Source organism: Sinocyclocheilus anshuiensis, unplaced genomic scaffold, assembly GCF_001515605.1.
Source record: "Sinocyclocheilus anshuiensis isolate Anshui unplaced genomic scaffold, SAMN03320099.WGS_v1.1 scaffold283, whole genome shotgun sequence".
NCBI lineage: Eukaryota > Metazoa > Chordata > Actinopteri > Cypriniformes > Cyprinidae > Sinocyclocheilus > Sinocyclocheilus anshuiensis.
Window position 1 is genome coordinate 798,615 of NW_015549605.1, and position 12,938 is coordinate 811,552.

General features: G+C 36.4%; 1 protein-coding gene across 4 annotated transcripts in view; it reads right to left on the reverse strand.

Moving 5' to 3' along the window:
• The window catches only part of LOC107658806 (coiled-coil domain-containing protein 136-like), a 33,738-nt gene that overhangs the window by 5,537 nt on the left and 15,263 nt on the right, over window positions 1-12,938 (reverse strand). For all 4 annotated transcript variants that reach the window (XR_001630833.1, XM_016447456.1, XM_016447454.1 and 1 more), the window contains exons 3-8: window positions 12,394-12,726; window positions 12,099-12,173; window positions 9,542-9,853; window positions 4,871-4,988; window positions 3,631-3,904; window positions 2,170-2,304 (exon numbers count right to left, since the gene is read on the reverse strand). Coding sequence is in view for 3 of the 4 variants with exons in the window: in XM_016447456.1 (XP_016302942.1) it covers window positions 2,170-2,304; window positions 3,631-3,904; window positions 4,871-4,988; window positions 9,542-9,853; window positions 12,099-12,173; window positions 12,394-12,726 (1,247 nt within the window). In the remaining variant the exon portion in view is untranslated. The remainder of the gene's footprint in view (window positions 1-2,169; window positions 2,305-3,630; window positions 3,905-4,870; window positions 4,989-9,541; window positions 9,854-12,098; window positions 12,174-12,393; window positions 12,727-12,938) is intronic.

Consider the following 12,938-nt stretch of genomic DNA (forward strand, 5'->3'; position numbering starts at 1 on the left):
GATAGATAGATAGATAGATAGATAGATAGATAGATAGATAGATAGATAGATAGATAGATAGATAGATCGATAGATAGATAGATAGATAGATATGCCAGCAGTTTATCAGGAATCATCAAATTTATTTGGAATTTGATATAGTTCAGTGTGCGTCGTGAGCGTATGGGTGTTTATGGTATGTTTATGTAGGTGTTCGGTGGTTAGAAAGCAACAGAACGAGGCAATGAAAGACCACGGGGAGCAGGGACACAGGAAAATACACTAAGATTAGATACACAGCAAAGATGGTTAAACACAAAATGGAAACCTTGTGCTCGTTTTGACCCCCCAGCTGATAAACACAGAGCCAAGGTCGCCATCTTGTCATTTAAAGATCCTTGCCCACACTGCACAGCCAGCCCACTGTATTAAACCAATGTACCGGGTTAAATCTGTCGACAGTATCTGGGACATGTTGTTGAATACCACAGAAAATAATTCGGATTCATCCTTCAGTTTGTATAAACAAACAAACCAAACATGTTGAGAGAGAGCATTGTGTCTTTCCCTCATCTGCTTGCACTGTAAGCCCGTCTATCAACTATCTATGTGTTTTTACAAAGTGAAGGACAAGTCAAAAAAAGAGCACAACCATGGTATATGAAAATTGGAAAAAGACAAAGGTGCAGGAATATGTACTTGAAGTCATTTCGAAGTAATAAACTACCCTTCCCATAAATCATCGTGAATGATAATCAAATCATTACAATATATAACACAGAATTTTTTATTTTTTATTTTATATTATTATTATTTATTTATTTATTTATTTATAATTATTTTATTTTATTTTAATTTTTTTTATTTAACAAAATGGAAATTACATTTTTCATTTAGCCAAAACCTGAAACTGAAAATAAAATGTCAGTAATTGTGTGTTCGAACTTGACATGTATAGATACACAATGTTGGCTCTCCAAAACTATTTGAAGTTTTTTTGCAGAATATTTTTGGTTGTTGAAATTTCAGTGCATAACTATACCAAACTACTGACTAATAGTATAAAAACAACATGATTTATTGCAAAATATACAATAAAAAATTATTTATAGCAAAACCAACGTGCAAAATATTCAAAAATTTATAATGTATGCAAATATTTAAGTAGAGTGTAGGGAGAGTGACTCGATTACATTATTCACAATCCTTTATGGCAAAAACACTTTACATTGCAACAGCGACTTCTCTGATTGGTGGATCTTTGTTTTTCTTTTATAGGTAGTACAGTTCATAAATTAAAATGTTGCAGTTAATTAAACATATATATTTAAACAAAGTGACTTTTCACTAAACATTATTTAGCATATTACAGATTCTGTCGATTGAGCTCCATTTGTATTTAACCCAGAACATTCCTTTAAGGAATCATGGGAATTGTAGGCAGCAGAACAGTGTGAGTGAGGGGTTAACCACACAATTAAAGTACAACTATGAAGGACGGATGATTGACATGGGACAGGGTACTCAGACTGGACAGACTCTTTGATGGGAAAAAACCTTAATTATTATTTCTGTGGCTTGGAAAAACTTATTCTAAGAGCTTGAGCTTGTTGTTAGACAGTACAGGGGTTAGAAAGACCTCTATGTCAGTGCACATTGTACACACACAAAAACTGGATCAAGAAAACTAGCTAGACACATTAGCTGCTAAAGGTTTGACAAACACAAGATGTGAAAACACACACACAGCCCAGAATCAATGTGTGTGACAGGGCAAAAAGCAACCCAAAGTAAAACATACACACTCGACCGAAAATGGCGGAGTGGTTTAGTAAGACAGGATGCGCTTTGAAAGACAGGTACTGCTGTTGGACAGATGGTCGCTTCAGCGGTGATTGACCCCACATGCAAAACGTTAGTCATGTACAGAGCATTTTCAAACGCTGACAAACATGGAGGTCAATGGAGTCATAGTGTCATTCTGTTGATAATATTTCGCCCTACTTGCTGTGTGAGTAATGTCTGTTTGTTTTCAGCATATGTACAGTACAGTGATTTATTGGAGGTCGCATTTTTACCCCAAGGAAGTTCACACGTTCACTGTCTGAAGTTCTAGATTGATGGCTCTTGTGGATTTGGAAGAAAGCAGTGCGCCATGACTGATATCTGACCCTCTTTATGACCCCTCACCTGAGCCTTCCTCCCAGCCAGCCGATCAAGCTCCGCCCTATAGCGCTGAAGCTCCGCCTCTAGCTCCTCCCTCTCCCTCTGGCTGCTCTCATACAGCCCCTGCAGTTCCATAAGCTCTCCTTTTAGTCCCTCACACTAAAAGAAGGGAGAGATATGAACAAATGATAGAGGACAACTGATTAGATTCACTGAGTCACAGGAAGAGTTTTAGCATATGTTGCAGAAAGAAGTTGACAAAAATCTTTGTATAATCATTTCATTATTCAATAGAGAACAGAGGAATTAGATTTTCTTTGTTGTCACACTGTCAGGGTTTCTCAGCGATATTTCCCACAAGGTCATGCTGTTGAACAACTGAAGGCAAAATAACCAGATATTCTGCTAGCATCAAGTATTTGGCTCACACTTTTTGTCAATACCATGACAGATGGTTTTGTTTGACACCTGATGTGACTCAATTTACCCCATACTAGGGCTGGGAATCGATTCCAAAAAGAATCGATTCCGAGGCGTTGGGAATCGAGAGTCGATTCCAAAGGTCCCATCAGATTCCATCAAGGGGAATTTGATAAACGCATGTCCCTGCTGAGCTGTGGGCTATGACTAATTTCACGGGCAAAGCAGACAAAATTACAATTTATGTATCGTCATTTTTTTTACAAATAAAGCTTCATATTATGAGAAGGATACTTTCTACGACCTTTATCCTGCAGTCATGGTGAGATTATAGAGCCCTTCAAACTAAAAAAAAACAAGAATCGAAAAAGAATCGAAAACAACAGTGAGGAATCGATTCTTGGAATCAATTCCCATCGATTCCAGAACCAGGAATCGGAATCGGAATCGGACTTGATTCCAAAAATTTCGGAATCGAACAGCCCTACCCCATACTGAGAGTGGAGAATGTTTTTAATTAGTATTTGTGTTATAATTTTTTTAATGAAACATTTTTATCAGACATTATCATCACACATACAAATATACATACATACACACACATACTGTATATATATATATATATATATATATATATAATTTGCACAATATATATAAGTATATATATTAATATAATATTAGTATAATATAATACAATATAATATAATATATAACATTACATTTAAATACATTTAAATAAACACATCATAAATTTTATTAAATATATACAAATTTACACAATGTCTGTTGCTCGACAAATCTCTTATATAATGTCGATCTATGAGAAAGTAAAGTTAACGAACCACAATTCTTGACTTAATCCATTTGAACCAAGTAATTGATTGGAGTTGATTGGAATTTATTGGTACTGACTGAAAAATTTAAACATTTTCAGGTGGCTATTTCGTACCAACAATGATCCAAAAACGTTTAAAATGGAAAATGCACTCTAAAATTGAAACATCTGTTATTTGGCCAAGTGGGCAACTAATTCTATCACTAGTGTAAATACTGGACATGCCGTACCTCTCTCTGGACCTGTGATGCTTTCTCCTCAGCCTGTTTCACCTGGTCTCTGAGAGAGAACACCTCCGAAAACCCTCCACTCATGCCTGTCGGGGTGACGGGTTTGCCCTCAAACGAGATGTTCTTTTGGGTATAAGCGTCCACCCATTCCCCTCCTCCTACTTCCAACGTGCTGACGAAACCCTCAGCCGTCACCTCCTTCTCTACATCTTTTTCTGTGTCATTTTCTCCATCATTCTGCTCTACTTTCAGTGCCAGGCATGAATCAGCTGAGCTGTCAGGACAGAAGCAGGAAATGTACAGTAAATTTATTGGAGATAGATGTACATGTTGTGATGCATTTTTAGGGTATTATTAATGTACTTGAACTTGTGAGCTCTTGCTGCACTCTTTGCAGATTAGCTTCATATTGTGACTTTGTGTGTGTGTGTGTGTGTGTGTGTGTGTGTGTGTGTGTCAGCCGCACTGCAGTACTCATCACTGATTCATTCTCATAATCATTTATTCAATATCTCAAACTCTTTGGTTTCTCTCCCTCATTCACTCTCTTAGTCTCTCACAGTGCTCAAAAAAGCCTTTACAGTAAACACATAAATGTCACAGAAAAATAAACTACATAAAATAAAATAAAAAAACTTTAGTTATTAAAATTCATATTTAAAAATCAATAATAAATGCACATAACAAACCCCATTAATTAGAGAAGAGAATTATGCTAGTAATTGTTTTTTTCAGTCCTGTTTTGACATGTGGTGCTGAAATGTGTGTGTTTGGGCAGATTTACAACTCAAATCAGACAATTTATTGAGAGATGCATTAGAATATCAAACTGTGCCTATGCAAAATGATATATTAATTAACTTCAGCACATTTTCAAAATTTTAAACTGTTTATAATCATCTGTTCTCACTTCCAAGAAGAGTTATTCATTTTAAATAGAGATTGAATTAGATTCATAAAGTCAAAGAAACCTTGATGTCTTAAAATAGCTGTAAGGCAACAGTGGCTCATCTCGCTGCCAAAATATTTGGACAAGATGAAATACACAGTCATTAATGTTTCATGTTGCTGTGAAACATTTTCATAGCTGCTAAATAGTTTTAGCGAGCGTGTCCATTGAGACAGATTATGGCTGAATGCTTCAGCGGTCACGCCGGCCTTATTAACAGACAGAGTTTGCGATGCTCAGTGGCTGAGTTATCTTGTTTGTGTGTGATTGACAGGCCATGTGCCCAATCACCTGGCTCGCTGCTGCTCCAGCATGTCCAGTTTCTCAGAGAGCTGCTTGTTGTCGTTCTTTAGAGTCTGACACTCGTCCTTCAAGGAGCGACACTCCTCCATCAGCTGGTCCATGTCACCTGTCCGATCACAAAATAAGAACAGATGTCAGTAGAAGCAGGGAAAAACCGTAAATTCAGAATAGCATATTAGCATTTTACTATGTCCGCTATTCTAAATTTGTTTAGAAATGGAATGCTACCATATTACTTGGTACAGTATGTATACTGTTCACATTATGCAATTTTTTTGCAAGAAATACCTGCATGATCAACAAAATCAAATTAACCAAATTGCAAATATACTATGAAAACACAGTATTATGATAGTATGCTATTCCAAATGTAGTCACATTTTCTGAACAAAAATTCTAGCATACCAAAGTTGCAAAAATTTGCACTTGAATAATAATACACTATCGTTCAAAAGGTTAGGTTCTGTGAGATATTTTATTGTTTTTGAACAGTCTCATATGCTCACCAAGGCTGCATTTATTTAAAAAATTTGTGAAATATTCTTGCAATTCAAAATAACTGTTTTTGTTTTAAAAGATTTTAAAATGTAATTTATTCCTGCGAATGAAAAGCTGAATTTTCAGCATCATTACTCCAGTTTTCCATGTCACATGATCCTTTAGAAAACATACATATATGCTTATTTGCTGCTCAAGAAACAATTATTATTGCTTAATATTTTTGTGGAAACTTGTGGAATTTTTTTTCCAGGATGCTTTGTATTTGAGACAGTTTAAAAGAACAACACTTATTTGAAATAGAAGTCTCCTGTAACATTATGAATGTCTTTACAGTCACTTTTGATCAATTTTATGCATCCTTGCTGAATAAAAGTTTTAATTTATTTAAAGGATGCTTTGTATTTGAGACAGTTTAAAAGAACAACACTTATTTAACACTTAATAGAAGTCTCCTGTAACATTATGAATGTCTTTACAGTCACTTTTGATCAATTTTATGCATCCTTGCTGAATAAAAGTTTTAATTTATTTAAAAAAATTTAAATTAACAAAAAAATGTTTAACACTATACATAACAATAACTGATTCAAATTCATATACTACATTGTAGTCACATGACCTTCACTGCATATCTACTTAAGTGATCATGTATTTATTTTTCATCAAATTTTGCGCAAATGCATCTAAATTTTTAGCAGTACGATCAAACTGTCCAAGCATACGCTACAAAAAAAATGCTTTTCTAGCTTAGATCTTTTGTCTTGTTTCCAGCCAAAATATCTAAAAAATTCTTAAATCAAGAAGGATTTTCTAGACAAGTAAAAATTATTGTCTTGTTTTCAGAAAAAACAAGTCAAACTTAAGTGAGTTTTTGCTTGAATCAAGCAAAATAATCTGCCAATGGGGTAAGCAAAATAATCTTGTTTTCTGTTTGAAATAAGATTATTTTGCTAACAATAAAAATAGTACAATCGAATGTTAGGTGTGCGTCAGGGAGCATCATCAGTGGCGCTCATGGGGTGATGATAATGTAAGTGACGTTGTGTTTTGATGTAAGTGACATTTTAATGTTTTGTTAGTCTAGCCCACGAGACGCGCCACTGCTGCGTTATTCATTCAAAATATTAGAGAAATATAGTATCTCAATGCGTAGAAAATGTTGATTAGGTTAAAACCGAAACCAAGCCATTCACACAGAACGCAAATTCAGCGCATTTTTTAGACGGATAAATATGACTGCTGCACTCGCGTCTCACCATGCAAAGATAAAACAGTTTAAACTTTTAGAAAACACGTCACGAATTTGTGGAGGTTTATTACTTTTCACTGTGTCTCATATGTTTTAAAAGGCAATCTGTGTGATGGGCGATTCGGCTCTTTGTATTAAGCAATGCATAAATACATGATGCTGTTCTGTACATAATTGTTTATGCAATTTACGAAATTATATTTGATTTATAGGTAATGCACGTTTTTTATAGACAGTTTGCTCATTGAATTGACGTGTGACGTGACATGTGGCCAAGTATGGTTACCCATACTAGGAATTAGTGCTCTGCATTTAACCCATCCTAAGTTGAATTTAATGCGCTGCATTATTTTGCTCATTGCACCCTCCTGTGGCCTCGGGAAACAAGCCAAAAGTTTCCTTAAAACCTATTTAATCTGCATATAAAACATTAGAAATTAGATATGTTTAATTTTTTACTGTTACTGTTGACTGTTAAAACAAAAAATATGTGTTGTTTGTCTCAATAAATTGGGTTAATTTAAAAATACAGTGGTTAAATTTAAAAAAAATTTCTATTGCTCTTTGTTTTAAAAAAGGTTATAAAAATGTCAATAATTATCGATACCGACCGATATGAAACATTATATCGTTGATACATTTTTTAGCTATATCGGCCCAGCCCTACCAGGGAGCCGTAAATACACACCAAACCCTGCAACTAGTCTCCATGGAAACAACCCATTCTGCTCTCTTCCTGCTGCAGCAGTCTGACCTGTCAATCAGGAGTCATGTTTGCCTTGCACGTCCCCCATGGTGCAACGTTCAACCCCCGATAGCATAGGCTCTAATCTAGAAGGAATCTCACTTGCAAACAACTCTGCACTCTGTCTCTGCCAGGCCTGAATGTGTACGTGGTTTAAATAACCATCAGTCGCATCTGACCCCAGATCAGAGGTAACATGCATGCATCAATCAGAGGCTCTGATGTGTTCGTGTTCAACACTGCTTAGCGATCAGCGCATCTGACTGCATGACCCCACCAGCAGTAATCGCTGGTATGTTGTTTTTATTGCAGATCTTAATATAGTAAAGTTCTACCGGCATTAAGGGAGCAGAAAGCAGCCCCGGCGCCCTTAGAGGCAGAGAAAGACATCAACACCAGACAAATGGGGCTCCGCAGAGGTCCTGCACTCTGTCAGAATGTCAAACAGACACTCAGACACTGAAAGAACCTGTAAGTCACTCGCATTTGTCAGTGACAATGCATTCTGGGTAATATCAGAGTACTGTGTCGTATCAGGCAATGGGGAAGAAAAGTTGATAAAACGTCTGTACCGCTCTACAGGGTTTATTTGCTATCAGCATCTGTCAGTACTGCTGGAATGAGGTTATGTGAGATAAAGAAAAGTCTTGCTGGAGAAATCTCAGCTGGCTAACGTACAGAAACTCAAATGAGGTCTGGAAAAAATTGACTCCACTGAGCATGTAACTTTGCATGTGTGTGGAATAAGATGGATTATACCCCAAAATTATAGATAAGCAGACCCACAAAAATGCATACATTTGATTTTCTATCATGGTGAACCATATGTTGTTTTTATATTTAACTAATAAGTATAGAAACCTTTATTATTTTTATATTGATAATTTATATGTTGTAATGATATTAGCATAGTATCACTTAAGCCTCACATAAAATTTTTCGCATGTTAACATTTTCATTAAGGCATTATTTAGTATGTTTTTTAAGCCCAATAAGTGTTTTATATATATTTGTATATTATAGTTTTAATATTTGTAATTAGCTTCATTTTTATATTTTCTTTTTAATTTAAGTTTTGTGTTTTTATTATTTTTATTAGTTTCTGTTGTATAAATATTTTTATTTAGCTCTGATTTATTTTCATTTTTATGGGGTTTTTTTATTTTAGTATTTTAACTTAAACTTATTTTACTTATTTAACTTTAACTTATTTTCAGCAACATTTCTAATTTTCATGTATTTATTTATTTTTATTTATTATTCTTTTTTAAGTTTAGGTTTTTCATCTAATATTTATACTTTCATTTCAGATTTATATACTTTATTACAGCTTCATTTCAATTACAGAAACCAGTTTTTAATAGTTTTTATTTTAGTTAACAATAATAACTCTGATTAAGCAAATTTTCCTTGATGGTGATTTGTCGTCAAATTTGTGACTTCAGGTTTTCCTTGAAAAATTTGTAGTCCACAATAGGCAAAATCCACACACTGACACTCACATACAAATACACACACACACACACACACACACACACACACACATACACACACACACACACACACAAAATCTGTCTTTCTCTTAATTAATTACTTGTGTATGTAATTCTTAAATATAGAAACCTGAAATAGACATTTGCATTCACACTATTTCACACTTCTTAGCTTCTGCATTTGAGCACATCCAAACAAACATATGGGAGCAAGATAGCACACACACACCCTTCATGGAAAATGGGCCCATCCTGCCAATTGCAGAGAGTTGTTTTGGAGGGGTGTGAGTGTGTGCTGTATTATTTCCTCGTTGCACCATCTCACCGCTCATTAAAGGTCATTTACATTTACTCCATATATTACCACAGTTTTAAAGAGTGTGTCGAGTTTCATACAAGTGAACAGGGTTAACAAGTCCCATTCATTGTGGGGCACATTATGCTGGTGTCCCTAGCTAACAGGACATCCTTGACCAACCAGTCTCATTAGAAAGATCAAGCTGGACAACAAGGCTTCACTAATGTCTAGCAAACAGCATGGCTCTGTTGATCCACCAGCCAGAACAGCACTAGCCAGTATAACCTACGCTTCAAGCTGATATAAATTGGTCTTTTTATCTGGGATATCTCCATTGGGAGCCTGTAGTGTGGTGGGAAATTGGGAATCAGACCTTCTCCTCCTGCTTTCTCCTGCTCTTCCCTGCACTGGTTCTTCATGCTGATTTCGGCCCGCAGTGTGGTGAGCTCCAGCTCGTACTCCTGCGTGGTGCCGCGCAGACGCTCCAGTTCGGCGCGCAGACGGCACAGTTCCTCCTGCAGCAGGGCGATGTCATTCTCCCGCTCGGCTGCGGCCTCCTCCGCCGCCTGCTGCAGCTCCTGCACCTCCTCCTGCGCCTCACGCAGCTCCTCCTGCGCCTCCCACAGCTCGCTGGCCTTCTCCTCCTCAAGACTGTCCAGCTCCTCCTGCACCGAACGCAGCTGAGCTGTGGGTCAGAAACAGGAACACAACAATATTTTCAAATACAAATTGAGTAACAAAAAGTATTGCAGTACAGTGATGGCATAATATGGTAATACAGTGGTACTGTGATATGTACCAAAGCATAAAATAAAACCATATTCATACAGCATGGCATTCACATGGTACTCTTAGGTAATACCATGGTATTTAAGTGTGTTATTGGGAAAGAAGTGAGAACAAAAGTATCCCTAAGTGCCTAAAAAGTTTTTAAATAAGACAAAATAATAAAGGATAAATGACAAACTGATTAGGGCAGCACAGGTTTAATTTTTTGTGTATGAATGAATATCTAAAAAACAACTTCTGTTTTCACCTAATGACGCTTTATACTGCCTAATCTTTCTCAATAGTATCTGAAACAGTATGCAGGATACAAAAATTGACACTTTAAACAGTGGGATGATACACATTTTATTTCTGTTTGTGATGTCCAGTTTTTATTTTGGAAATAAAATTAAATAGTAATAAAATAAATTACACAAAAACAAAAACAAAAAAAACTTTAATTAAAGTTGAAATAAAATAAAATATAAAAATAAGATGAACAAATGTAAACTTGAATTCAAATAAAAAATAGAAATGTTGTCTTGGAAAAATAGAAATACAAATTAAATAAAGTTGAAAATAAAAAAAATAATAAAAATAACAAAGGAACATACCAAATTACTAAAATTAAAATTAAAATTGACGATATAAAATAAAAGCTAATTCAAATACCTCACATATGCGGGTCATCTGGATATTTAGTGTACACAGAAAAAGTGGATACTATGTACAGCGTACACAGTATATAATGCAGAAATGGTAGGAGTAGTATGCTATTTCAGAATATGTATGCAAGTAGGTGCATACACTTCTAAAACCTTATGAGTTAACAACTAACTAATAAAATCCATGCAACATTTACTGTATATATGTGCTGTTTGAGGGCCATTTGAGGTCTATAATCAGCCACTTCACTGAAAGCCAAGGACATTTGAAGTGAAAAATACAGGCCTTCCGATTCACGTCTCATTACAGAATTCACTCAGCACGTCCAGCTGTCAAGTAGCAAAAAAAATGTCAAAACCTCTCAAACTAACCACACAACGTGTGAATTTTAGTCTGCAGGGGCTTCTGGAAAACTATAATCAGTCTCCTTCTTGCAAGGCGGGAAAACGGATGGTAAAAAAAAAAAAACCCCGCTTTGGCACAGGCTGTTATTAAACCGAAGAGCCGTTTCTTCAGCGTGTGAATCTGATTCTGGCAGTGGTTTGTTGTGTTATTCATATCTGTGATTCCATTACTCATGAAGGTACCTCGGCACAGCCCGTGCACTTCTGCAAATGCTGGTTTAGGTTGCCTCCTCACAGTTCATTTAATTTAATTACAGCACAGCCGCTGAGAGAGTGAAAGGGAGCCACTGGGGAAGTGAACAACAATTCCATCATCTCTGCTTTTCCCATTTCTCCCACTGGCCCTCTCTACTCCCTCTTGCACCCAAGTAGCACTCGACCAAACTACTGGAAACGAGATGTTCAGGGTTGAAGGACTCTGTGGTAGTTACCAGACTGATTGAGATAATCTCCATCATGATACAATCACAGATAACACTGAGTTTGAATACAAGAAGACCTTGCAGGAGTGTTTGAACATGACGTGCAGAGAGTAATGCAATTAGTTGAGCTTATCAATTTTAATGTATTCATAAAGATAATGAAGCTGTATTGGAACAAAGGTACATCGGCAATGTTCAAAATACAATGTGAGCTCACTACATTCTGCATAGTATATAGTGCATACTGAAAAAAGTACCCAGTGCATTGTACTATAATGTATATTGCACATTGTGGCAAATGTTATCTGGGTAGCAGTACAACAGTATATTGAGTAGCACTATGTGTAGTATAATATTTCCAACCATAGCAAATGTTTTCTATTTTTAATACTGCACAAAGATATGAATATGCAAATAGCCTCTTCAAATCATCTGTGGTCTGTGTTGAAATAATGAAACAGCTTGATATATCAAGAATGTTTATTCAATAGTGTTGGACACAGCTGTTATGCAATATGCTAAATGTAAGAGGATATTTTTGCTGCTTGATGACCAAGTATAATAATTTATATCTGTCATATTTAAAGTCTAAAGTTAATTTTATTTATTTTATCTTTAGAATTGTGATGCGTTCACATCTGCTTCTGTTTCTAATTGTGTTTCTGTTCACCTTGAAGTCTCTGGATCTGTCTCGTAAAGCTCTCGGCCTGGTGGGCGCTTGCCAGCCGCTCTTCCTCCAAAAGACCTACAAAGCAAAACAATTACATTAAATGGCGACTGGAGGAACATGAGTAATTAGTAACTTATCACTGGCATCCGACAATATTAACAAGCCAGGAATGTTTGTGTGAGGGCATGACTGGAGGAACAAGTGGTTTGGCGGTCAGTGACAGCTGAGCATGCTCAGAGGGAACTCCTCGGTGATGATGTCACACCCTAAAAACAGACCCCATTAGCATACGCACCCTGAAGCTCGTTGTAGCTCTCCTCATGTCGTTGTGACACCTCTCTGGTCTCCTCCAGCTCCAGGAGCAGCTGCACCACCTGCGACCTCAGCACCTCCAGCTCATCTTCGTCATCTACTCCTCTCTGCTCCTCTCTGTCCCCCTCCTTCTCCTCCTCCACCGTCTCCTCCTTCACCTCCTTCTTCTCCCGCTCATCCTCCTGCCCCTTCTCTCCGTTTCCAGCCTTCACCTCCTCCTGGTCTCTCTCCTCGTTGTCCTCCAGTGAGCCTCGCTCTTTGGCTGTCATTTCGCTGCCTATACCCGGCCGCTCTGCTTTCAAGTCACACACATCATCTGAGACAGAAAAAAAAGAGATCAAAGATAAATGAATCAGTCAATTATACATAATATTTCATTCTAAATTTTTTCAGCTGCCAGATATATGAAATAGTTTCTTCGCACACATTAAAATAATGTTAACTCACGTTATATTTCACAGATAAATGCAAATAAATATAATACTATATATATCTACATATCTATGGATATCTATATCTATCATACAT